This window comes from Carassius auratus, unplaced genomic scaffold (assembly GCF_003368295.1).
Source record: "Carassius auratus strain Wakin unplaced genomic scaffold, ASM336829v1 scaf_tig00023216, whole genome shotgun sequence".
In the NCBI taxonomy this organism is placed as follows: domain Eukaryota; kingdom Metazoa; phylum Chordata; class Actinopteri; order Cypriniformes; family Cyprinidae; genus Carassius; species Carassius auratus.
Genome location: NW_020525247.1, coordinates 135,690 through 159,499, shown reverse-complemented (window position 1 = coordinate 159,499; position 23,810 = coordinate 135,690). Strand labels below are relative to the sequence as shown.

Here is a 23,810-nt window from a genome sequence, read left to right as displayed (position 1 = left end):
TTCCCTTCTGAGAGCACTTTCCTGAGGAGTTTGGAGACCTGAAGACAGAAGAGCAGGTGAGAGCTTGATTGGAAGCTTGTTATCTTTCCTTATTGACTAGATAAACATCTACACACCTTCACCTCCAATTGTCTGCTCCACCTTGATTAAAGTAGACAACATCCTTAGTAAAATGTTGTGGATAATGCCAAAAAACTTGTGTTAATCCCAGAACTTATTTTAGGCATTTAACCAAAAACCTTTGAATTTGGAAAGATGGAAGTGGAAAATGCTCACTTGCTTCCAGGTTTTAGGACTCAGTATTAAGCCATATGGCCTGATTATTATTGAATGATTATGTGGCAAGCTTTTTTTACCTTGAAAAAGAAACCTCAACATATCCACAGGTAAAGAAACTGCAAGCCATTCTGAAGCCCATGATGCTGAGGAGACTGAAGGATGACGTTGGAGAAAAATCTGGCTCCTAAACAGGAGACAATCATTTGAAGTGGCAGCTCACTAATATTCAGAAGAAATACTTACCGCGCCATTCTGGAGAAAACTTTGCCTTTCTTGCCACGGGAGCAAACCAGCACAACATGCCCAACCTCATCAACACAATGATGGAGCTTCGCAAGTGCTGCAATCACCCGTACCTCATTACAGGTGACATCTGGTGTTCAGATCGAGTGTGAATATGAAATATCTTGGTAGCAGTTTCAGTAGTCACACCCTCTAATTATATAGCGTGACATAGTGTCCCATCTTCCTTCTGTCAGGTGCCGAAGAAAAGATCCTTGAGAGCTTTAAGAAAACCTACAGTTCTGATGCTGCAGATTTTCAGCTGCAGGCTATGATCCCAGGCTGCTGGTAAACTAGTGCTTATTGACAAGTTGCTGCCCAAACTGCTGGCCGGAGGACATAAAGTGCTGGTGTTTTCCCAGATGGTCCGGTGCCTGGATATACTGGAGGACTACCTCATTCAGAGGCGGTGAGACAGCTGCTTATTATTCAGTGACATTAGTCATACTTCTATAAAAAAAAAAAAAAGTGTTCAGCTGTTTTTGAAACTGTAAGTGAATGAGGAAATAGTCAGAACTTGGTTTTACTTCACTTGTTGCTTTTTTTCAGGGATCCCACATTACTGAAAACCTCTTCAAAAAAAAGTCATAAAGATTCCTCTAATGAAAATAAAATCTAGTTATTCTCATGTCCAATATATATAGAGAAATAATTATTTTTATTCAGCAAGGATGCTATAATTGGTCAAAAATGACCATAAAGACATTGTTACAAAAGATTTCTAAAGCAGTTTTCAGCATTGATTAAAATTTTTTTCTTGAGCAGCTTTGGCAACTCAGGAGTAAATTAAATTTTATTACATTAGAAAATCATTATTTTAGATTTAATAATATTTCACAAAATATTTTTTTATTTTACTGTAATGTTGATAAAATAAATGCATCCTTGGTGCGCATAATTCTTTTTTCAGAAACATCGTCCCGACCCCAAACTTTTTATTCATCAAAATATTTCAAAATGCATGGCTGAAACTGTAAACAATGATATGAGAGCTATGGTGGAGAAAGAGTGGGAATGGTAGTTTTCGTGCATAAAAGGTATAGATATGAAAAGGAAATGTCTTTGTATAACACTTGTAGGTATACATACGAGCGTATTGATGGGAGAGTTCGAGGGAATCTACGGCAGGCCCGCCATCGATCGCTTTAGTAAGGTAGACTCTGACCGCTTCGTGTTCCTCCTCTGTACACGAGCAGGAGGTCTGGGCATCAACCTCACCGCCGCTGACACCTGTATTATATTTGACTCTGACTGGAACCCGCAGAACGACTTGCAGGTGAAGACATAGATCTTTTTTTGTACAGTATCAGTGACTCTCCTCCAGTAGCCATTTCCATTCTATATATAATATATATATATGTGTGTGTGTGTGTGTGTGTGTGTGTGTGTGTGTGTGTGTGTGTGTGTGTATATATATATATGCACACAAGCTTTTCAAATATCCATAAATATTAATTTGTTGTGAACATGCTTTGAATTCCACAGGCTCAAGCTCGCTGCCACCGGATCGGTCAAAGCAAAGCAGTGAAAGTATATCGCCTTATTACACGAAACTCATATGAGAGGGAGATGTTTGACAAGGCCAGTCTGAAACTGGGATTGGACAAGGCTGTTCTGCAGGACATCAACCGCAAGGGCAGTCTCAATGGGGTGAGGGATCCACAACTTTTAACTTTATCTTCTATTGATGAATTGAGAAAATGTATCTGCCTAAAGTGGAATAGCATATCTAAAACTTGTTGGTTTTCGTTCATAGTTCTTAGTTTATAAGGCATAGTTCACCCCAAAAGATGAACTCTGTCAACTTCTACATGCCAATCCAAACCTGTGGAGCATAAAAATAAAAAAAATAAAAAAAAAAGATCAGGACAGTATTCTCCATTTACTTTGACTTCCTCTTTCAGGTTCAGCCAGCTCTCTAAGTTGGAGGTGGAAGATCTTCTCAGGAAGGGAGCGTACGGTGCACTTATGGATGAGGAAGATGAGGGCTCTAAATTTTGCGAAGAGGATATTGATCAGATCCTGCAGCGACGCACACAGACCATCACAATCCAGTCTGAGGGGAAGGGATCAACTTTTGCCAAGGTAGACTTCTCGACATACACTACCATTAATGTTTGGGACCTATACGATTTTTAAAATGTTTTTGAAAGTAGTCTCTGAGGCTTACCAAGGCGGCATGTATTTGATCAAAAATACAGTAAAAACTGTAATATTGTGTAATATTACTACAATTTAAAAGTACTGTTTTGTATATGAATGTATTTTGAGATGTAACTTATTCCTGTGAAGCAAAGCTGAATTTCCAGTCTTCAGCGGCGCATGATCCTTCAGAAATCATTCGAACATGCTGATGCTCATGAAACATTTCTTGTTAATACCAATGTTGAAAACAGTCGTGCTGCTTCATTTTTTGTGGAAACAGAGATACATTTGACCAGGATTCTTTAATGTATAAGAAGTTATAATCGTTAAACATCACTTTTGATCAAAGTAATACATCCTTGCTAAATAAAAGTATTAAATTCTTTCAAAAACAATTTTACTGACATCAAACCTTTGTGTCCACTTGAGATTTGCAAAAAAAAAAAAAACAATTGCCAGTGTTTTTTGTTTGTTTGTTTTTTCTTGGTATCTCTGTTCATATTTTTGTGTTCAATCCTGTTGGTCATAAATATGGCAGATGAGTAGAAAAGTCATGTGAATGAAAAAGCTGAATAAGCGTTATATCATTATAACACAAGATCTGATGTGTGATCTCTGTCTTGATAGTGTTCATAATCCTTTATTATTTACCAATTCCAGGCTAGCTTTGTGTCTTCGGGGAACCGTACAGACATCTCTCTGGATGATCCAAACTTCTGGCAGAAGTGGGCCAAGATTGCTGAACTGGAAATTGACTCTAAAGCAGAAAAGGTAAAAATCTCATGATTAAGTTTAAAAGCCAAAGCTTTGCATATATGAGCTTCCTGTGACTCGGGTAGTGTAATGCAAGAGAATCAACTCCTAGACTAGAGAGAGACTAGAGCTTGTTTGAATAGCAGCAGAGTCAAAGCAGATGGGTTGCTTGAATGTGCGTGTTTTAGTCAGTTTGCATATTCGTGACATTTTAAAGAGGTAAAATATTGAGAAGGCAGCACTTTCTGACTAGTTTCTGTGTTCTCCAGGAGAGTCTGGTGATAGACACCCCTCGCGTAAGGAAGCAGACGCGTCACTATAACTCGTTTGAGGATGATGAACTGATGGAGTTCTCTGAACTGGACAGTGACTCTGAAGAACGACCCTGTCGCACAAGACGTCTCAGCGATCGCAACAGACGCTACCTCCGAGCGGAGTGCTTCAGAGTGGAGAAAAACCTTCTCATTTTCGGGTCAGTGCTTAATTTGCTTTTGGCTGCCCACTCATTCCTTCTGGGTCACCTTCTGTCGCCCTACAACAGGCTGTTAATAAGGTGACTGTTTTTGAACAAGACAAAAACTAAAGGAATTCATCTAAGACCGCTTTCTGCCATTGCATATGCAGCTCAATCTGAATGTATAAAAATTGGAGCCATAAATTAGACCATATGCAGGTAATGCATCTCAGATGGATGAAATGTTTTCTGTGTGTGCAGGTGGGGTCGCTGGAAGGATATTCTCAATCATGGGCGTTTTAAATGGCACCTGTCGGAGCGAGACATGGAGGTGCTGTGCAGGGCACTTCTGGTGTACTGTGTTCGCCATTATAAGGGAGACGACAAAATTAAGAGCTTCATTTGGGATCTGATCACACCTACTAAAGACGGACACAATCAAGCACTACAAAACCACTCAGGTTATACAAAATGTTTTTCACAACCTCAGTTTTTTTTTTCTTTTTTTTTTTTTTTAATCAATTCATTCATTCTTTTTGAGATGAGGTTATTCAGGATCTATTGTCATTGAAGTAAAATGGTAAATGAGTCTATTAATAAGTATCCATGCTCCATGCTTCTGCAGGTTTTTTTTTTAATGGGTTTTTGATTGCATTTTCAAATAAAAAAATAAAATAGAAATTTTAAACAAATTAAATTATTTTATTGATTTTACTGATTTTTTTTTAATATATATTAAATGTAAATTTGATAGTTTAGTTAATAATTAAATTGATCATCGGTTTAATTCTGTTTAAATTTTTAGATTTTAGTGACAGCATTTAATGTTCAATTTACCAATCATTATTCATAACAATTAATAATTTTTATGTCCATATAAATATATTAAAAATATACTAAATATTCTTTCTCAAACTTTGAATATGTTGCATCAAATTGCTTTCACTGTTTGAATGAACTGCAAAATCGATTGAAATTGATTGACAGTCAATTTATTTAAACAAAATGATTAATTACTTTTAATTGAAGATCGATTAATCATTGACGTCCCCATTTCTTTTTTCTTTGTCTATTTAAATATAATTCAATGACTGTTCTTCACATAATTGTTGCAAAATGACTAGAAATATGTCATCAAATGCATTTTACCTGTCCAGGTCTGTCTGCTCCTGTCCCTCGGGGTCGTAAAGGCAAGAAGCTGAAGAACCAGTTGAGTCCCCCTGAGCTGAAGAATGCAGACTGGCTGGTCCACTGTAACCCAGAGGTTGTGCTTCAGGATGACAGCTACAAGAAACACCTCAAACAACACTGCAACAAGTAAGACTTCTGGATATTGTGTAACATGGGTTACATTTAAATTGTCGAAAAAGTACATTTTGCACCATGATCATATTACATAAATAGGAAGTACTTTAATCAGGGGGCATAGTTACATTTTTCATGTTTCCTGTCAGGCATGAAATTATATTTGTCATTATTTAATTTTCATATAATGATATATGTGTTGTGATGACATCATGATTAAAGGGGTTTTAAATGTGTGATCATCATGTATCTTGTCATGAACAGGGTGCTACTGAGGGTGCGGATGCTGTACTATCTGAAGGTGGAAGTGCTGGGGGAGGCTGCGAATCAGGCTCTTGAAGGGATCCCAGCGAGGTACTAGATGACACACAGTCTCTCTTAACCCATGCATACCTCATTAATTCAGTGTAGAGCGGCTTAATATGCACGCATCTGTGTGTTTTCTGCAGTAAACTGGAGGTAACCCTGCCTGATATAGACTACATTGAGATCCCTACAATATGGTGGGATGCTGAAGCGGATAAATCGCTGCTTATTGGAGTTCACAAACATGGTGAGACATCAAAGAATGGGTGCAACCGTTACACCCAGTTTTATGATGCTTATGCAGTGTATGTTTTACTTTTTAGCAGAGATGTGATACATTTGAATGCAATTACAGGATCTTTTTGTAAGATTTAGATGGTCACAGGGTTCATGTTGACTTGCTCTTTCTTCACCATGTGCATTAACTACTTTGTGTGTCCCATGCAGGGTATGAGCGGTATAACGCCATGCGTGCAGACCCTGCTCTGTGTTTCCTGGAGCGAGTGGGTATGCCTGATGTCACTGCATTGACGGTAGAGCAAAGTGGAGCAGAAACTGCTTTAGATGCACCTGATAGGTAATATGCTTTTAAATGAGTAGCAGAGATATAACGGTTGTCGTGCCTCTTGGTGCTTACAACCATAAACATGCTTCTTCTTTTGCAGTATCAGCAAGAGTGATGAAATCAAAGAGGAGAACGATATTAAGTCTGAGGAATTAGAAGAGAAAGTAGAGATCAAGGTAATAAGAAGAAGTCAAAGGAATGTGACGTCGAATGAATTTTGCTAAGTGCGTTAACCAAATGCTCAGACTGTTCATTAAAGTAAAGTTTTCTTTTACAAAGGAGGAACCCATGTCAGAGGAAACAGGGAAAAATGATAATACAATGACAGGTATTGAAAACTTCCTTTTCTATTTACTCATTTGCCAGTACTGTTGAACCATTAATTGTTTGTAAAGTTGTTGGGTGCCAAATTAACTTTTTTCATACCTGCCAACAGTGTTGGGGGTAACGCATTACAAGTAATGCGAGTTACGTAATCAGATTAATTTTTTTCAATAACTAGTAAAATAAAGCATTACTTTTTTCATTTACAAGAAAATTTCTGAGTTACTTTTTCAAAGAAGTAATGCCAATTACTTTGTTTTCCCATTTAATTACTGACAAGTCTCCTCCCCCATATTGGGAAAAATCAGAAGTACAGAGGCGTTGTGTGCGATGTGTGAACATGTTATTGTAGTTCTAGACTAAATGTGAATGTGCATTAATTCATCCCACCGCAAAAAAATTTAGTATTCAACAAAATGAATCAAAACTGTGAAATGGAAACTCAGAATATGATGCAAACCTGCAATAATTATAAATATATATAATAAAAAAACACAAATGGATCTAATCCCATTTTATTAACTATGTCTTTGCTGCTGACCTTTGACGATCCAGTTCAACCATACGAATAAGCAAAAATGACTTTAGATAAACTAACAGTTGTGCTTCATTGTTTTTTTTTTTTTTTATTATTACTGAAGAGTGTTGAACCTTCTCCTGTGTTCTACAGTTCAGACACAAATGTACTTTTCCTTCAGCCTGAGGTTTATTCATTACACTTTTTGGTGTGAAGAGTTTTTACATTTGCTATAAATAGACCTTCTTATATTAAAAACAGTCAACTCCTGCTGATAATTAAAAAGTAACGCAATATTTTAAAGCATTACTTTTAATAGTAACTTTCCCCAACACTGCCTGCCAATGCTGGATAAATTGAGAAAATTTTCCAACCATCTGTATTTTTATGTTTTTTTTAGAGTTCCATAAACTTGAACTTTATATGTAGGTGAAATAAATCTATTTGAAATTTGTCATATTGCTCTCTGTTGCATTGGCATCCTTATAAATGTGACACAAATCCAAAGGTGACCACCCCTTAATATGAACTTTAGGTGTCGTCTAAAGTAGCATTTCTTTTGAAGGGGGTTTTATAGGATCTCTCGCAGCAGACCTTGTTGCAGAAGTGATGGAGCAGGGACGGATACAGTGGCCAGCAGGCTCGGCTCTTACAGCACGTCTCCGGCGCCTCATTACTGCCTATCAGCGTTATACACGCCGTGAGCCGCTTCGTCATGATTTCCTCTTACACGAGGGAATTGCACCTGTGGCTTGGCAAATAGGAGAGTTTAGGCACTGCACTACTGAACCTGATCCGCTCTTTTTGGAGTGGCAACGAAGGTGAGTGATGTTACAGTGGTTTTATTGTTTACAGTTGTAAACCAGCTCCTTTGGGTAACATTTTAATACTCTTGCTGCCTTCAAGTCGTGTTGAAAAAATCATAAACACTAAGTGTTATGAGGATGAAGAACATCAAAAAGTTAACAAAACATTAGAGCAGTATGAAAAAAAAGACAAAAACAATGGCTAAAAACTAAATAGAATTATTGACTAGCATAAAATCCCTGAGGATTGTATTAACATTGAAACACTGCAGGTCATGATGAACATTGGAAGAATGGTATTTTGATTCTGCATTGGGTAATAATGGGTAATCGTGTGTGCTGAAAATTATTTAATTAAATTTTTGAGGGAAATTGAATTTTTATTGAGTAAATGTATCTCCTTTAACACAGGTGGACACGTCGAGAGCAGGCTGACTTCTATCGCACCGTGTCGTCGTTTGGAGTAGTGTATGACCCAGAGAAGAAGACCTTCGACTGGAGTCAGTTCCGTGCCCTTGCTCGATTAGAGAGAAAGACGGACGAAAGCTTGGAGAGATATTTCCACAGCTTTGTTTCAATGTGTCGAACCGCATGTAGACTGCCGCCCAGAAAAGATGAAGGTAAAATGGATATTTGACTTGATAGTTTGGTGAAGCTAATAATAATAGAAGCTAAATCTGTCATAATTTTTACACAACTTCTTGTCTCATTTAGGTAATGTGGATACATCACTGTTTGTGGAGCCTATTACAGAAGAGCGAGCTGCCCGAACATTATATCGTATCGAGCTTTTGAGAAAGGTCCGTGAGCAAGTATTACGTCACCTGCTCCTGGAGGCACGACTGCTGCTTTGTCGCCCTAGTCTGTACTTGCCTGTCTGGTGGGAGTGTGGCAAACATGACCGTGATCTTCTCATTGGGGTTGCTAAGCATGGCTTGAGTCGAACAGACTTCTACATCCTCAATGACCCCCAATTATCCTTCCTGGAGGCCCACCGGAACTATGTTCATAAAGAAAACCACAGATATCCTGTCCCGGGCTTGCCCCACCACCATTGCTGCTTGTATGATGCCAACCTTGGGCATTGTCAGTCCCCACAACCTCCAGAGTATCACCCTACACCTTCACACCACACACCAACACAACTCGTCAATACTCATGGGCATCGCCAGCCCACAGAAGTGGTGGCATCAGAGTCTGGGAATTCCCTAGAAATAGGTGCAGGAAACAGGGAAGGATTTTTGGATTGCCCTCCATTGGATGACTCTCTAGAGTTGGGGTCTTTACAACATGAAGGCTTGACATCAGACACACTACATATCAAGTCTGGTAAAGAGGCCTTCAATGGATTCCCGTTCAATTCTGCAACTGGTGGACAGAATATGCTAAATTCATACGGGGTCCAAGGGGAGCTAAATGGGTCTCAAGGAGACATGGCAGACTCCATAGCTGGGAAACTTCGCAGCGATGTTCTGGTGGGAGAGCAAGGGTCTTCGGAGGAGACTGGCTTAATGGCTCCTTCTATGGAACTAGATGAACTTCAAGCTCCATGGGAAAGCTCGGACCATGCTGAAGCCTCTGACATGTTCAACGAGACTGATCCCATCTTGGGAGCGCAAACTTTGGAACCCAGCTTTCTCGATGCTCCTCAACCAGAAGATGGACGTGAGGGTGATGAAACGCTCACCGACTGTTTGAGCATGCCAAGTTCGGACTCTCAAAGCAACCCTGTTGAACCACTGGCACCGAGCTTCATGTTGTTCAAAGACCTCAATGTTGGAGAGACTTCTGTGGATCAGACAGATCTATCAGCCAGTCTTCCAGAATATGTTTCACCACCACCACCTCTTGGACTCCCGGATGTGAGTCTTGACCAGACAGATCCCATTAGTGAGGAGCAAGAAGATAGGCTTAGTGATTCCAACATCACACATGGTGTTCCCAGTCCAGAAGAAGGAGCTGAAAGCTTAGGGTTTCAAGATCTTTCCCCAGACAGCCCAATGACAATGGATACTCAAGATGAGATTCCTTCAATAGCATCTCCAAGAGAAAATTGTCTCGAGGAATCCCAGAAAGGGGACTACAAGGTGCCATTTGACGATTCCAATGGGGATTTTAAAGATCCTTGTGAAGTGGCCTTGAATGAACTTTACAAAAAGCCTCTACCAGAGCCACAAAAAGTGCCTTTAGAGGAGTCTTACGATTTGACTTGTGACGAGACCCTGCAGGAACCTTGTGATGGGTTTCAGCAAGACACAGCAGAACAGCAGTTGGTGGAAGAACCCTGCAAAGAACCACCAGAGCTAATAGAAGAGTGCAATATAACTAACACTAATCTCCCAACAGATTACCCTATTCCACCTTCACTCCCGTCATCTCCTATTACCTTACCTGACACCTCTGAATCCCTGAGCCTTGAAGGAGTCCCAAAACAAGAGCTCCTCATGGATCCAGTGGTGTCAGATGTGAAGCCTGAGCCAGATAGCACTACACAGACCCCTCACCTTGAGCAGACTGAGGTTTTGGAAGTAAAGGAAAAGATAAATGATGAAGGTGCAAAGGCGCCAGGTACTGTGACTGTAGACTTTACCTTTCTACATTTTGTGTTTTGTTTCTGATTCCGTTAGTTGTATGTAGTAGTTCCAGGTCTATTGAGTTTCTTAATATTTCACCACATTCTTTACAAAACTAGTAATGGCAGCCGAAACTGTTCACTCTTCTGGAGAAAAACAGTTTAAATCTGTCTGAGGTGGTTTGCTGGCCTAATTGGTGTTTAGTTTGTTTGGAAAGCTACTTTCCAAGCCTGACCTTTTGATAAGTGTCCAAAAACTAGCAAAACTTGATCAACTTACATAAGTTTTGGGACAAACCTATTTTAGAAGAAAAAGACAATGATACAAGCAGAATTACTGACTCCTGACTATTGAATTATTGATATTTATTGATCTTGTTGGCCGCATTACCACATTTAGTGTACATTAATTCAATGGTTTGTCATCACTTATTTCTAATTGTTGGCAAACATTAGTCAGATTTGCTTGATGGAACACTTAATATTTTTAGTATAATAAAACTTAGACAAATTACATGATGATAAATGATTGTTTCTCACTATGTTCATAAAACCCAATGGAAGTCATAAGGTTTTGGTCTCTCCCAGCATGCTTTGAATAATAATTGTAATTTTTTTCTTTGTATTTTTAGCACTACTGGGAGATGTTGATGGACCACGCTTTGCATTGCCCATGTGTGAGATGGTAGACAGTGTCCATGAAATAAGGGAACCAACCATTGCTCAGCTTCTACAAGAGAAAGCTCTCTTCTCCTTCTCAGAGTGGCCTAAGGTACTGTATTTTGTATATTCTGCTCAAAATATGAAAGTCTTCTCTTAAAATGAAATAAGTAAGGCTGGTGTCAGCCCACAGCATACCACTAGATATATACCAATCACTCGTTTCTGCAGTTAGACCCTTGTCTTTTTGCTCTCTACAGGACAGAGTGATCATCAACCGTATTGACAGTATCTGCCACACTATCTTAAAGGGGAAGTGGCCTTCCTCTAGTCAGCAGTACGAGTCTCCCACCTCATTGGCTAACACCTGTGTGCCCAGCAGTGCCCACCAGAGGGCAGGGTTTCTGTCTACCAGAATGCCTATTTCTCAGAGCCTTAACTTTAACCTCCCACACGCAGTACCACACTTAGCAAAGGTAGGTTTTTCAAGGTGTCTACAAATACTTAAAAAGCTGGAAATAAATTATATGAATGGAAAAAACCTGGAAATATCAGGGAATATCAGTTCATAAATTGTGGTCCCTTTGACCAAAAATGATTGCAATTGATTGTTTTATTCCATCTCATAAATGTAAATATCATCAAACACCTAATAAATATCATGATTGCGTTTGTTTATTTTGCAGCATTTAATATCATTCAAACAGTTAAACTGATCAATGCTGGAGTTTTGGTAAAACCATGCTAATTACTTGCTTAATATGAATTTTACTTCTTTGGTTTGTTGCAAAAATTGGTTGAAAAACTTTTTAGATTTCATTAACTGAAACATGGAGATATCCTCTTTTTTAATAATTATTATTTTTTTGTTTTGTCCCAACAGGAGCGGTTAGTGGCCCCAGCATTTCTTTCGGAGCTCAAACGTCCAAGACGTAGTTTTGAATTTGAGGCAGAAGTCCTTGCCAAACCAAGCCATCTTGGAGAAAAGATCCAGGTTGGCTTGCCTCATCGCGCTAACGCTCTCCTCCTTAATGGCTGGCAGGATGCCGCTATTGACCTCTCCAAACCAACAGAGCTAACAGTTGGAGGAGACAGTGGGCCAACTGGTCAGATGAGCCACACTGTCCAGTCAGCGCCTCATAAAATAACTGGGATAGGCTCCATACAAGGCTCACTGGGATTGGATATGGCTGGCATTTTGCAGGCTGGCCTGATTCACCCAGTCACGGGGCAGATTGTCAACGGCGGTCTTCGTCGTGATGATTCAATGTTGAGACGGAGGAGAGGACGGAGAAGAAATATTGAGACTCCTGATCTCAGCTTTATAAAGGGACGAAGCGTGGACTTGCCTGAAAAGCAGGTTTGTGGAAACGCAGATCAATGAAGTGGATACAATAGGACGTCCAAAAATGAAAATGGCACCATGCCATTCTAGCATTTTTTTTGTGATACATAAAAGGAGATGCTTGGCAAATCTACTCTTCTTTTCTGTACAAAGAAAAGCTTATGATGATTTATCCCGCCAAGCTAAAAGAAAAAAAAAGCACCATCAAAGATTAAAGTCTTCATTAAAAGTGCAATGGGGTACTTTTTATTTTTATTTTACTTTTTTCAAACTAATTCGATGTTTCTAAAAAGATTTACCAGGAAATTATTTTAAATATTAATATGATCTTATTTTCATCTTTTGCGATGTTGGAAGAAGCTTATTTTGAAAAGCTTTTATTTCAAACTTGGATCTTGCCATGAAAATAGCCTTTGATTATGATGCTGATATGGCACTAAAATAAATAAATTAATAAAATATATAAATAAATCAATATAACTGGTAATAAGTGTTTTGTTTATCTTTGTGTACTCCACAGAGCGGGTCAGAGAGTATCAGCCACCCTGTTGTGTCCTCCACATCCTCCCAGTCAGAAGGCCCTCCAGCCACCCCGACTACACATTCTCCTCACCCTCCAGCATCCTCTCCAGCTCCTCCTCCAGCCTCGGAGGCCACAAATGTGAGCTTGGACAGGGAAACAGCCAATAAAGGCCTAATCGAATGGCTAAGACAAAACCCCAACTACAACATGGAGCTTTCTGCTTTTCCGGTAATAATATTTCTGTGACATTTTTGTTTGAGTATTATAACATCTATGAAGTTCCTATTAGATCAAGTTTAAAGATCATATTTGTGTCTTACATTTTAAATTCCCTGTTTTACGTCAAAAGTACGTCACATTACCAGTAAAACAGATGTGTATGTGAATGTAATTTCATGTTTACTTTAATGGTATTGTGTTTTTATTTGTGTGTACCTTTAAGGTGCTTTAAAAAAAAAAGTAGCAAGGCTGATAACACTTTTTTTTCTGTCTAGAAGGTTATTTGAATGATCCTAAATGTAATTTTTTGTTGTATACAGCTTATATAAGTCTTTAAATAATATAATTGATATTTAATAGATAACTTTAACCCAAGTCTTTTTTTAGTCTCAGAATGCAAGCATGTTGCACAGTTTCTTGGAGCGCCCGAAGCAGAGAAGGCATCGCTGCAAAGACCCAACCAAGCTCAATGTCAACTCACTGACTGGGGAGGAGAGAGTCCCAGTAGTGCACAGAAACACAGGCCGCAGGGTAACTAAAACATGCATAGATACTCCTATATCCTTTTTTGTTTGTTTCATTTCATTTTAATGCCACAATTCTTCTGGTTGCAGCTTGGAGGTGCTATGGCTCCAGCCATTAAAGAGCTCTCCAGGTGGCTGGATGCAAACTCAGAATACTATGTGGCTCCTGATTGGGCAGATGTGGTGAAGCACTCGGTGAGTCATATACATTCTGTCTAGAAAGAGGCTGGAAACTGCAGGAAGCAGAGGAGAGACTTTTCCAGTGATGCCACTTGTGAATATGTAGTAAACTGAACATAAGCTAATTGTCAAGGTTCGTCATTTAAATGTTGACTAAAATGTATTGGTTCAGAGTGGAAGAAATATGGAAATGTAATAAGTTCACAATCTTCCTTAATTCCTTGAGCTGGTGATGACCCTCTTTATAGTCTGATTTGGACAGAAAGAAGCATCTGCTAAATAAATAGCAGTTGAATTTTTTACGTCAACCATTTCGCAGTTCTGTATAAATATTTCCCCCATAGGATTTCTATAATAGTCTATGATAGTTTATAATCTTCTATTGTTTGTTTATTAATGTATTATTTTATAATTTAAAATATAAGGTTTCACTGAAATCCATTCCACTGGAATCAGAATCCAGTATTTTAGTGAGTTGGGATAATTTATGATTTTGAATGAAATTTCTTTATCATATATGTACACATTTGTACTGAAACCAACCAATCAGAAAAAAACAATTTCTTACAGTTTTGAAATAATTTATGATTTTGGATGAAACTACTGTGTGTGTGTGTGTGTATGTGTATATATATATATATATTAGGGGTGGTGAAAAAAATCGATTATTGATTAATCGCGAGTATGTTATGGACGAGTATGAATCGATTATTAAATTTTCAAAAATCGATTTTTTTTTTTTTTTTGCATAATTTTTTTTTGTAAAAAAAAATTATACCGGGAGTTGAACGTCACGAACGCGCCCAGTTCCAGTTAGCAAGTTGTGTAAAATGGAAAAACCAGGAGCGAGCAACCAACCGAACCACCCAGCTCCATCTGGGCTCAAAGCAAGCGTGTGGATTTATTTGGGTTTTCATGGCAGGAGCTCTAACCCTCTTGGCGCCATGGTCGAGTTTACTCGACAAGATGCGGCACTGAATAAAACGGCCGATTTTGTCAAATAGGGTGTCAAATTTCACGCGACCTCCCCTGCACCAGATAGCAGACATGTAATACTTAATCTCTGACTCAACAAAAACGTAATGCTCCTTAACAAAATATTCGAGAGCGCATTGAATCAGTGCGAAAAAAAAGCGGAGCTTGTGTGAGAGTGAGCCATTTTATCTGACCAATGTTGTCAACGTCAGCGAGTATTGGCATTAGATTATTATTATTATCATTATTATTTTTATTATTATCTAATGGCATCAATAAGGCTTCAATAAACCCGCAATGAAGTGTTGGGACTTCTATTCGCGGACACTGATTCTGAAGGGGAATATCTGTATCCAGAAGATGACGGTGATATTGAAAGTGAAAGTACACCAAGCACAAACGGTGAAACCTTTGCCCAATGTAAATGGTCCTTTGCCAAATGTCAGAGGTGTGAACAATGTTTACAGGGGTCGGAGTGTTCATTGCTAAATTAGCAGGCGTGTTAGTGTTGCGGGGACGAAGCGGGAGATTTTTTCCGCGCTAGACATGTATATTTGTCTTCTGACCGCACCTCTCCGCAATCGCGGTGACAGTATTGTTGTGGAAACTTTGTCTAATGCCTCTGGGTATGTTAGACGAGGTCGAAGTATTCATAGGACAGTTAGGAGGCAAGGTGGGGAGTCGCAATGACCCTGACAGTAGTCCGAGCTGTGCACACTCGGCGCGTGCGCGAGGCAGATCTGGCAGCGCTGCTCATAGCAGAAGCAGAGGCGATGTGACACGGGGCATAGATTTTGAACTAAAAAGGTCTTGTCTACTTGTGTTTGTGTGTCATATGAATAATATATATGTGCCCCATACATGGAATCAGAGTGCCTGCTGCATGTAGTAAACTGAAAATCCCAACCGCTACATGCATTCGGTTTGTTTCTACCATTTATTAGTAATGATTTACACAGTTTGTTTACTACTTACTGTTGTGAAATGGAAAATCAATAATCGTTAATCGAGAATCGTTAATAATCGAAAATCGACTGTAATCGAATCGGGACTTCAATAATCGTAATCGAATCGAATCGGGAAATCAGACAGATTAACCACCCCTAATATATATATATATATATATATATATATATATATATATATATATATATATATATATATATATATATATATATATATATATATATATATATATGTGTATATATATATATATATATATATATATATATATATATATATATATGTATATATATGTATATATATACACACACATAGCATATGTGCCATTTTTATCCTATACATTATTAATATTGTCTTTGACTTTGTAAACCAACACTAACTTTTCATAATCCCATTATTCCAGGGTTTTCTGCCGGAGGTCAAATTCACACGCATCCTCTCTGAACCTGTGTGTCGTTATCCCGGTCCACATAGGAGAGGCAGGCGACCCCGCAGCGAGATGCCCAAAGCCCCCGAGCTCCCCGCTGGCATGGGTCCGCTCTTCATGAACGGTGGGCTCATTGGCAGCATGGATCTGGTTAGCTTACCCAATCTCCGCAATGTCCCTGGCATCTCGCTAACTGGTATCATGGGCTTTCCTCACGGTTTTGCCACTGCTCTACCATCAGGAGAAGACGCCAAGAATGGACTCAGCATGCTGCCCATGATGCTTCACGGCATGGCGGCTGTGCAGCCGTCCATGTACAGCGCTCACATGAGTGGAATGATGAATCATCCACTGTCCACTGCAACGTCCACGACGTCCACTGCAACTGCATCCTCCACTACAGCGAGCGTGACTCTTACAAACTCTGCAACTATAACCTCAACCTCCAATCCGGCGGATAGTTTGGATTCTGCACTTCAGCATGATAACGCAAGCTCTCCAATGAGCATGGAGAATGGGAATAGGGAGGACATAAAACAAGGGGAAGAGAAGAAAGTTTCTGCTTCAGTGTCTACAGCTGCGGCCACTAGCAGTAGTAGTAGCAGCATCACAAGCACCGGTAGCCATTTGACCTTTAACCCTTTTCTGATCCCAGGAATGTCACATAGTCTGTTGTATCCTCACATGTTCTTGCCACCGGGCAGTATAATGGCACTGCCTGCCATGACTGTAGCAGACAGCACGGGCAGCCCCAAGAGGAAGAGGAAGAAGGTTAGGGAGGAAGGACCAGAGGAGGGAAGCAGCAGTGTTGGTGTGCATATAGATGCAGTGGAACTGAAGGAGTTTAAAGACAAACAGACACCCGAACAAAAGAGCCAAGAGGGCGAAATGGAAGAAGGCAGACCTGATGTAGATTTAGCTCAGGTCAAAGATACTTCTGAGGATAGAAGAACTGAGGAAAAAGACAAAAATGAGATGGGAGAGGAACCTGAGCCAAGTGCTCAAGGCTCGTGTGACAGTGAAGCCTAGAATGGATCCTCACATTTTGGCCGCAGTACTTTTGTGTGTGTCGTGTCTGTAAAAGTTTGTGTATAGAACTTTGATTATCAACGTATTGTTTATAGACCTGCCCTTGTAATTCCACTGACATCTACTCTTCCTTCTGGGTGTGTGACACTTGAAGCATGCAAACACTCCTGAAAAAGGGACAACATCATCTTTTGCATAATGAGAACGGCTACTCAAACGTTTCTGTCTATTGACGGAGAACGCTCTTAATGACCCCAGCGTTTTTCCCTTTTCATAAGGTGTTATTAACTAGCATCTTTCACAGATTCTCAGAAAGCGGTAGGATGTTGGAATTGTGCAAAAAAACTTACAGCAGTCTCACTTCATAATCATGTTTCAGATCACGCTCTTATAGTTGCATAAGACCTAGGTTCATGTTTTGAAACATTTCTCAGAGTAATGTAAAAAAAAAAAAAAAAAACACTCGTCCCATTGGTAGATTACCAGCAGAGCTGCATCTGATACAGTCTCGATGGACCACAGTATTTTGTTCTTAGTTGCTTGCTGCTATGTATTCATTTTAGTGAAGATTTTAACCTAAATCCTTAACAAAGCTATAGGTGGCATGAGTGCAACAATGGTGAGTGCAATGGAAACTCAAATAGAGCAAGGCTTGAAATTGATGGCAAAGAACAATCCTGAGATTGATTTATCTTTTGTTTTGTTTGTCATATTGTTTTTGATGTCATTTCCACGTTTGCTTTGGTAAGATGCCCCCTTGGGATACTACTAATCATTTATAGAGATGGCTATATATACACTTAGAGGTGCTGCATATTCAATGGCAAAGGTTTAGTGCTGTAGATGAGACTGTTCTAAATAGTATTGGTGCAGGGGCTTATAATACAAGTCTGATGCAAAACAGGTGGTGGAACATTGTGAGACTTATGTCATTCAAACATGTTTGACATTCTTCTGTGGAGCACAAACGCGGCATGCTCCCATTAAGAAGTGGCTATCAAGCTTCATAAATGGCCATGAAACCACTCCATACGACTATTTTCTGCAAAATAATCTTTGAAAACCAAAGTTTGAAAACCCATGGTCATTTTGGATTTGTTATGTGGGGAAGAGCAGCATAAACATTCTTTAAAACATATCCTTTCGTGTTCCACTGAAGTAAAGCAAGTCATGGAACAACATGAGGGTGAGTAAATTATGCCAGAGAGTTGAGTTTTGGGTGAAATATTCCTTCACCCAAAATAAGACAAAAATATCTTTGCAAATCACCATTTTTTTTTTTTTTTTTTTTTTTTGCCTTGACTAAAGCCCTTTGGTTGATGGGGTTGAAAGAAAGATGTCAGACTGACTCGTTCTCCTCATGGGTTACATTGCTCTTATTTTCTACGGTGCATTTGAAAATACTGTAGAGTAAGATATGAAAATCTATCTAGCTGTTTATTGCCGTTACTATTGTTTACAAGCACACAATGTTATTTTTTTCCCTTGCCAGTATGTCTCATATTGGGAGGGTGTTTAAAATAATCAGCACTAGTGTTTCTTTTATTTGAAATAATTTACACCAGTTGATAACCAGATAATTTAACTTGTTTTCTCCCCCAGTCTCAACAGGGTCTCTCTTTTGTGGGAGTATTCATTTTCCACCTTTTCATCTTTTTTTTTTTATGTGAAAACATTTTTGCACAGTCTTTTTGGTGAATGTTTACCTGTAATTGTGTTCCGTCTTGTTTGTTTGTGTGTGTTCGTGTGGATGCATGCGCACACTTGCACGTCACTTCCTGTACATTTTGACCTATGTAAACCTGTACTGTAAATTTCTTGTCTAAACAACAACAACAACAACAACAAAATCATGTTCACCTTCAACAAAACATAATGTTGTTGCCTTGTCACACTATTTGTGACACCAAGTTGTAATTTATTATGCTCTTATTTCTTTTTACTTTGCCAAATTCACCAAATAGGACATTTCCCCATTCTCATCGCATCTATTTTGTGTTCACTTTGCAATGCCTTATTTAGCGGTTTATATATGGATGTTTGTTACATCTTTATGTTGGAAAATATATATCAAAGTACTTGTGTACAGTGTCAACGTTTTGGGAAGCAGTCTCAGTCATACTAGTTCAAATCTAGTTGTACAGATACTGGCCTTGTAGATTTTTTTTTTTTTTGTGTAAAACTTCAAATCATAAAACCTTTGAAATAACGTAATCCGTTTCCACTCTCATCCAAAACAGTATTGCAAAGCACAAAGTCTTAACTTTCAAAACTGTTTCGTTGTTAGTCTGAAAGCTTACCTCAGATCTTTCTCTATTGTCCTTACACTGCTTTCTGAGTAACATCTGGTGAACAAAAACCCACAGACCTCATCTAGACATCTGGATGATTATGCTATCCTTACTTTTGACGTTTTGATAAGTTCGTAACTCCATTAAAGGCCTTCACCATTTCAGGAGAATAACAGCCAGTATATGTACATCTGGAGAGTTCAGACTGTTAGACTGAGAATGCTGCGTTGCTGGTTGTAAGTGTATTGATTTTATAAATGTACTGTTTGTTGGAAATGTACAGTTTGAAAACACAACACTGTTATTGGAAACTTAAAAACACTCCAGTTTAATGAATTTTTTAATCAAGTTATTTGAATAGAAAGTCTCCCTGGCGCAATATCTGGGCTCATCAGTGAATATATATTAAATTCTGTGTCCTAGTAACATTGCTTTTATCTTTCTGCTAGCTGAAACAGTTTGGTTGTTCATCCAAAAGCCTGATCAATTTAAAATTCTACCTGTATTTATTGTTTTACTGTCTCCGCATTGTCTCTGTGCAATTGCAACATGTACATAAAATTGATGTCTCCAGGTTTTGGATCTTTTCCTATATGGGATGTCTACACTGATCTATTTTACTTTCCATAAAAGGTGAACTGTTCTGAAAATGGTAATGTTGACTCAATTTGTGTGTATAAACACATCTCTGGATAGTTGCTCCCAGATACTCTTGAAAGAAAAAAAAAGCCTTCCCATTGGCCCCTTCCTCCAAGTTTTTTGATGGATTGTTCAAAAGAAGATGATTGTAGTAGCTTTGCGTAGTGCATTTCCGATGGGAAATGAGAATTGGTAAATTTGTGGTACCATGTGCCAGTGTCATTTTGATCAGACTCCCCATTGAATATGTTATTGTCAGTGTTTGCATGTCAGGACCTGCTAAAAGACCAGTCACCATGTCTGAGGCAGAGCAACGTTCCATATTTCAAAGTGAATGCAAGTCATGCTTCTATGGAGTGTTTCTTATAACAGCTATGTAGCCAGACAGAATAAAAGCAAAACTGCGCTTGTGTTGGAGGTTCTGTTCCTCTAGATCTTGTAGAATAACGTTGACTTTATTTGATCTAATGGTCAGTGTTCATTACAAGGAAGTACTTTAAGTTTGTAGTTACATTGAAGCAAGTGCACTCTATTGGGATGATCACTCGACAAAAAGTGAGCTTATACTCTTGGTATGAAATCTGCAGCAGTGCTGAGAGTCATGGGTGTTATTATTATTATTATTTTTTGGGGGGGGGATATTTTCTTTGTTTGTTTTTTTTTTTTTTGTTCCAGTTCTCCTGTACACGGATGTGGACCAATCATATAATTCAAACCATGGTTTGTGATCTTTTATTGTGCAATAAAAGGTTACTTTGAACTGTCAAGTCAATAATTCTTTGTTGATCAATTAGTTTTCTGCCAGACAATTGTGAAGGTTTTTAAATATTTGTAGCATTTAGTTTGAGCAAATAAGAACAAACTTTTGCAAAACATTATATAGTTTATGAATTAATATATATATATATATATATATAAATAAAAAAAAAGTATTTGAAAGTAAGGCATCAGTGAAGCGTTTAAATTTAATTGTATAATTGCATGTAATTACGTGTAAAGATAATTAGTAATAACGTTACATGTAGTTATGTATTAAGTATACAAGATAAACATGTCAAATAATACCAGATATAGATATATATATAGTGAGGGTGGTTTAAATCCTCCACGCTATCGTCTTTGTTGTTGTAATGACGCCATCTACTCCTCTTCTCCCATTGGCTGAGAGGAGCTCGTTTTCGCGCCATTCGTAAGTCTCGGCATTGTGGGATAGCATCAGGAGGTCAGCGGTGCACCGGGTCGATTCCGTGTTTCACGTAAACACTTTTCTGTTGATTTGAACTGATTCCAGCAATGCGCGGAGATGAAACGGATTCGGAGTCCATTAAATCAGACGATGGCTCGGTTCGGAGGAGTCTCGAGGCGCTTTGTCAGGAGCTCAATATGGACGAAGAGACGGCGGCAGAAGCGCTTTAGAACTTCAGCTCCATCTGGAACACTTACACTCTCGAGGTTCCACTAATTCACATTCAGACGAGAACCTTATGACAGGAACAACCGACGCCTCCTGCTCTGCCTTGCCTTGCCTCCAACTCATCCGTGTGTTACTGCAGATATATAGTCAAAATAACTACTACTAATTAGACAATCTTTATTTACAAGTCCCTAAGAGGCAACAGGTACGGCATTCACTCTGGTATTCTCTCAAGTCAGGGTATATACAGCAATCCTTAAGTTAAATTTACTACTTTTTAATACCTTTTTCACTACCTTCAGAATATTTTTTAAAACCATCACGACACTGAATTGCAAGTGTTAATCAGCGACCTTTCTATTATTTACACAGATTTTGACATATATAACATACAAAAAATAATAGATTTAGAGACTGATGTTGACAGCATATTGCACATTTATTTCACTTAGTAAATAAAAATAAAACAAATACCATAAAATGTGCAATGGAGAAAATGGATAGACCGAACAATAAGCCTGCCTGTTAGTGTTGTCACGGTACCAATATTTCAGTATTCGGCACCGATACCAGTGAAAATCCACGATTCTCGGTACCAATTTCGGTAACAAAGCAAAACACAAAAATTTGGTAATAAAAAAAAAATAACTTTTTAGCACTAAAAATAAAACCAATGCCATTCTTTATACTTATTTAGAATTGTGTTTAAAGTTTTTCTACAAGTTATATAATTATGAAAAACAGTAAACAAGTTTCACCCAAATTTAATTTGTCTTTTAATTTATCAAATTTAAACACATTTTATGTTTGGTAAATAAAGGGGATTTGCTATTAAAATTAAAACATGGGAGAAATATTGAGATTTATTTTTTTTTTAAATAAAGTTTTTTATTTTTTTGCAACAGTGGTAGCAGTATCACATACGTTTTACTAAATAATAGTAATATTTCTAACACAATGCCCTTATGTAAAAATTTTCTTTTAGGCCTAATGAATGCATATTTGTCATTTTGAAATTTCTATTTGCCCATTAGCTCCGCCCACTACCGGAGAAACCGGTATGTCTTCTGCTTTTTCGAAAGTGAATATGAATAATTCTAAATTAACTCGATTATTTTGACAGGAGAAGACAACAGATGCTGAAATTAATGCAAGCGTCATGCGCTTCAGTCTATGTAGTAAATAAACCTGCACGTCTCTGTCATTCATTAATTCACACAGAGACGCGCAGAACACAGATTCATATTTCAAACAACTTTTGCGGCTTAATACTACAGATACTGGTCCATATGGAGATTTGATTTGATTAATTTATGCTTTCACAAATTCCATGACTGTCCATATTAAAATGTAAGTTTAATTTACATGACTGGATTTTGAGATTCCGTACTCGTTTTCTGCTTCGCGGAAATCATAGCGTTGTATGCGTCAAGAACCGGGTTTGAACGGGACCTCGGTACTACCGGTCGTTAACCCAGCTATTAGAAAACTTGCATTTGTCCAAGAAGACGACGATGGTTGTCCAGTCATTGAAGATATGCCTTGAAGCAAGTCTAAAATAAAACGTAAGCCAGCCACTTCTGTTGAGCGCGCAGTGTTCTGAGATGATGCCGAACGACCACTGAATATGACGTCAGCATGAGACGGAGACGGAAGATCTTTGATTATGTGCCCAGATATGCTAAAGCCCATATAAACGAACTAACACGAACGCAGATAGAATTTCAATCAGAATAAGACACCTGATAGTCTGGAAAAAATAATACCTAATTTGGAAAAAAATAATACCTCTGAGACCACATTTAACACTTTTAATGGCCTTAAATTTGACCATTTTGATTTATCACTTTTTAATACTTTTTAAAACCCCGCGGACACCCTGCAAGTACATGGTATGCAAATATGGTAATACCAGCATACTACCATAGTAACGTTACATAAATACCATGGTCGAACCGTCCAAAGATATCTCAACGTAATACATTTAAACACATTTACATTAGTGTTCTGCTTCTGAAATGACTGAGGATTCTTGATGAAGTGAAGTGCATTCACTGCATTTAACCCATCCGAAATGCACACACACAGAGCAGTGAACACACACACACTGTGAGCACACACCCGGAGCAGTGGGCAGCCATTTATGCTGCGGCGCCCGGGGAGCAGTTGGGGGTTCGATGCCTTGCTCAAGGGCACCTAAGTCGTGGTATTGAAGGTGGAGAGAGAGCTGTTCATGCACTACCGCCACCCACAATTCCGTCCGGCCTGAGACTAGAACTCACAACCCTTCGATTGGGAGTCCAACCCTCTAAC

General features: G+C 38.6%; 1 protein-coding gene across 1 annotated transcript; it reads left to right on the top strand.

Moving 5' to 3' along the window:
* The first annotated feature begins 255 nt into the window (after positions 1–255).
* On the top strand, positions 256–20,489 carry LOC113077768 (chromodomain-helicase-DNA-binding protein 6-like). The gene is given in 27 exon segments (XM_026250034.1): positions 256–286; positions 367–645; positions 759–838; positions 840–970; positions 1,641–1,692; positions 1,694–1,837; positions 2,047–2,217; positions 2,473–2,646; positions 3,367–3,477; positions 3,729–3,931; positions 4,175–4,374; positions 5,071–5,230; positions 5,483–5,572; positions 5,668–5,771; positions 5,972–6,101; positions 6,190–6,265; positions 6,369–6,417; positions 7,496–7,751; positions 8,148–8,356; positions 8,451–10,304; positions 10,941–11,080; positions 11,229–11,444; positions 11,852–12,328; positions 12,834–13,064; positions 13,443–13,586; positions 13,670–13,774; positions 16,101–20,489. Coding segments are annotated over 27 exon segments (6,870 nt in total). The 3' UTR covers positions 17,154–20,489.
* Positions 20,490–23,810: the final 3,321 nt, after the last annotated feature.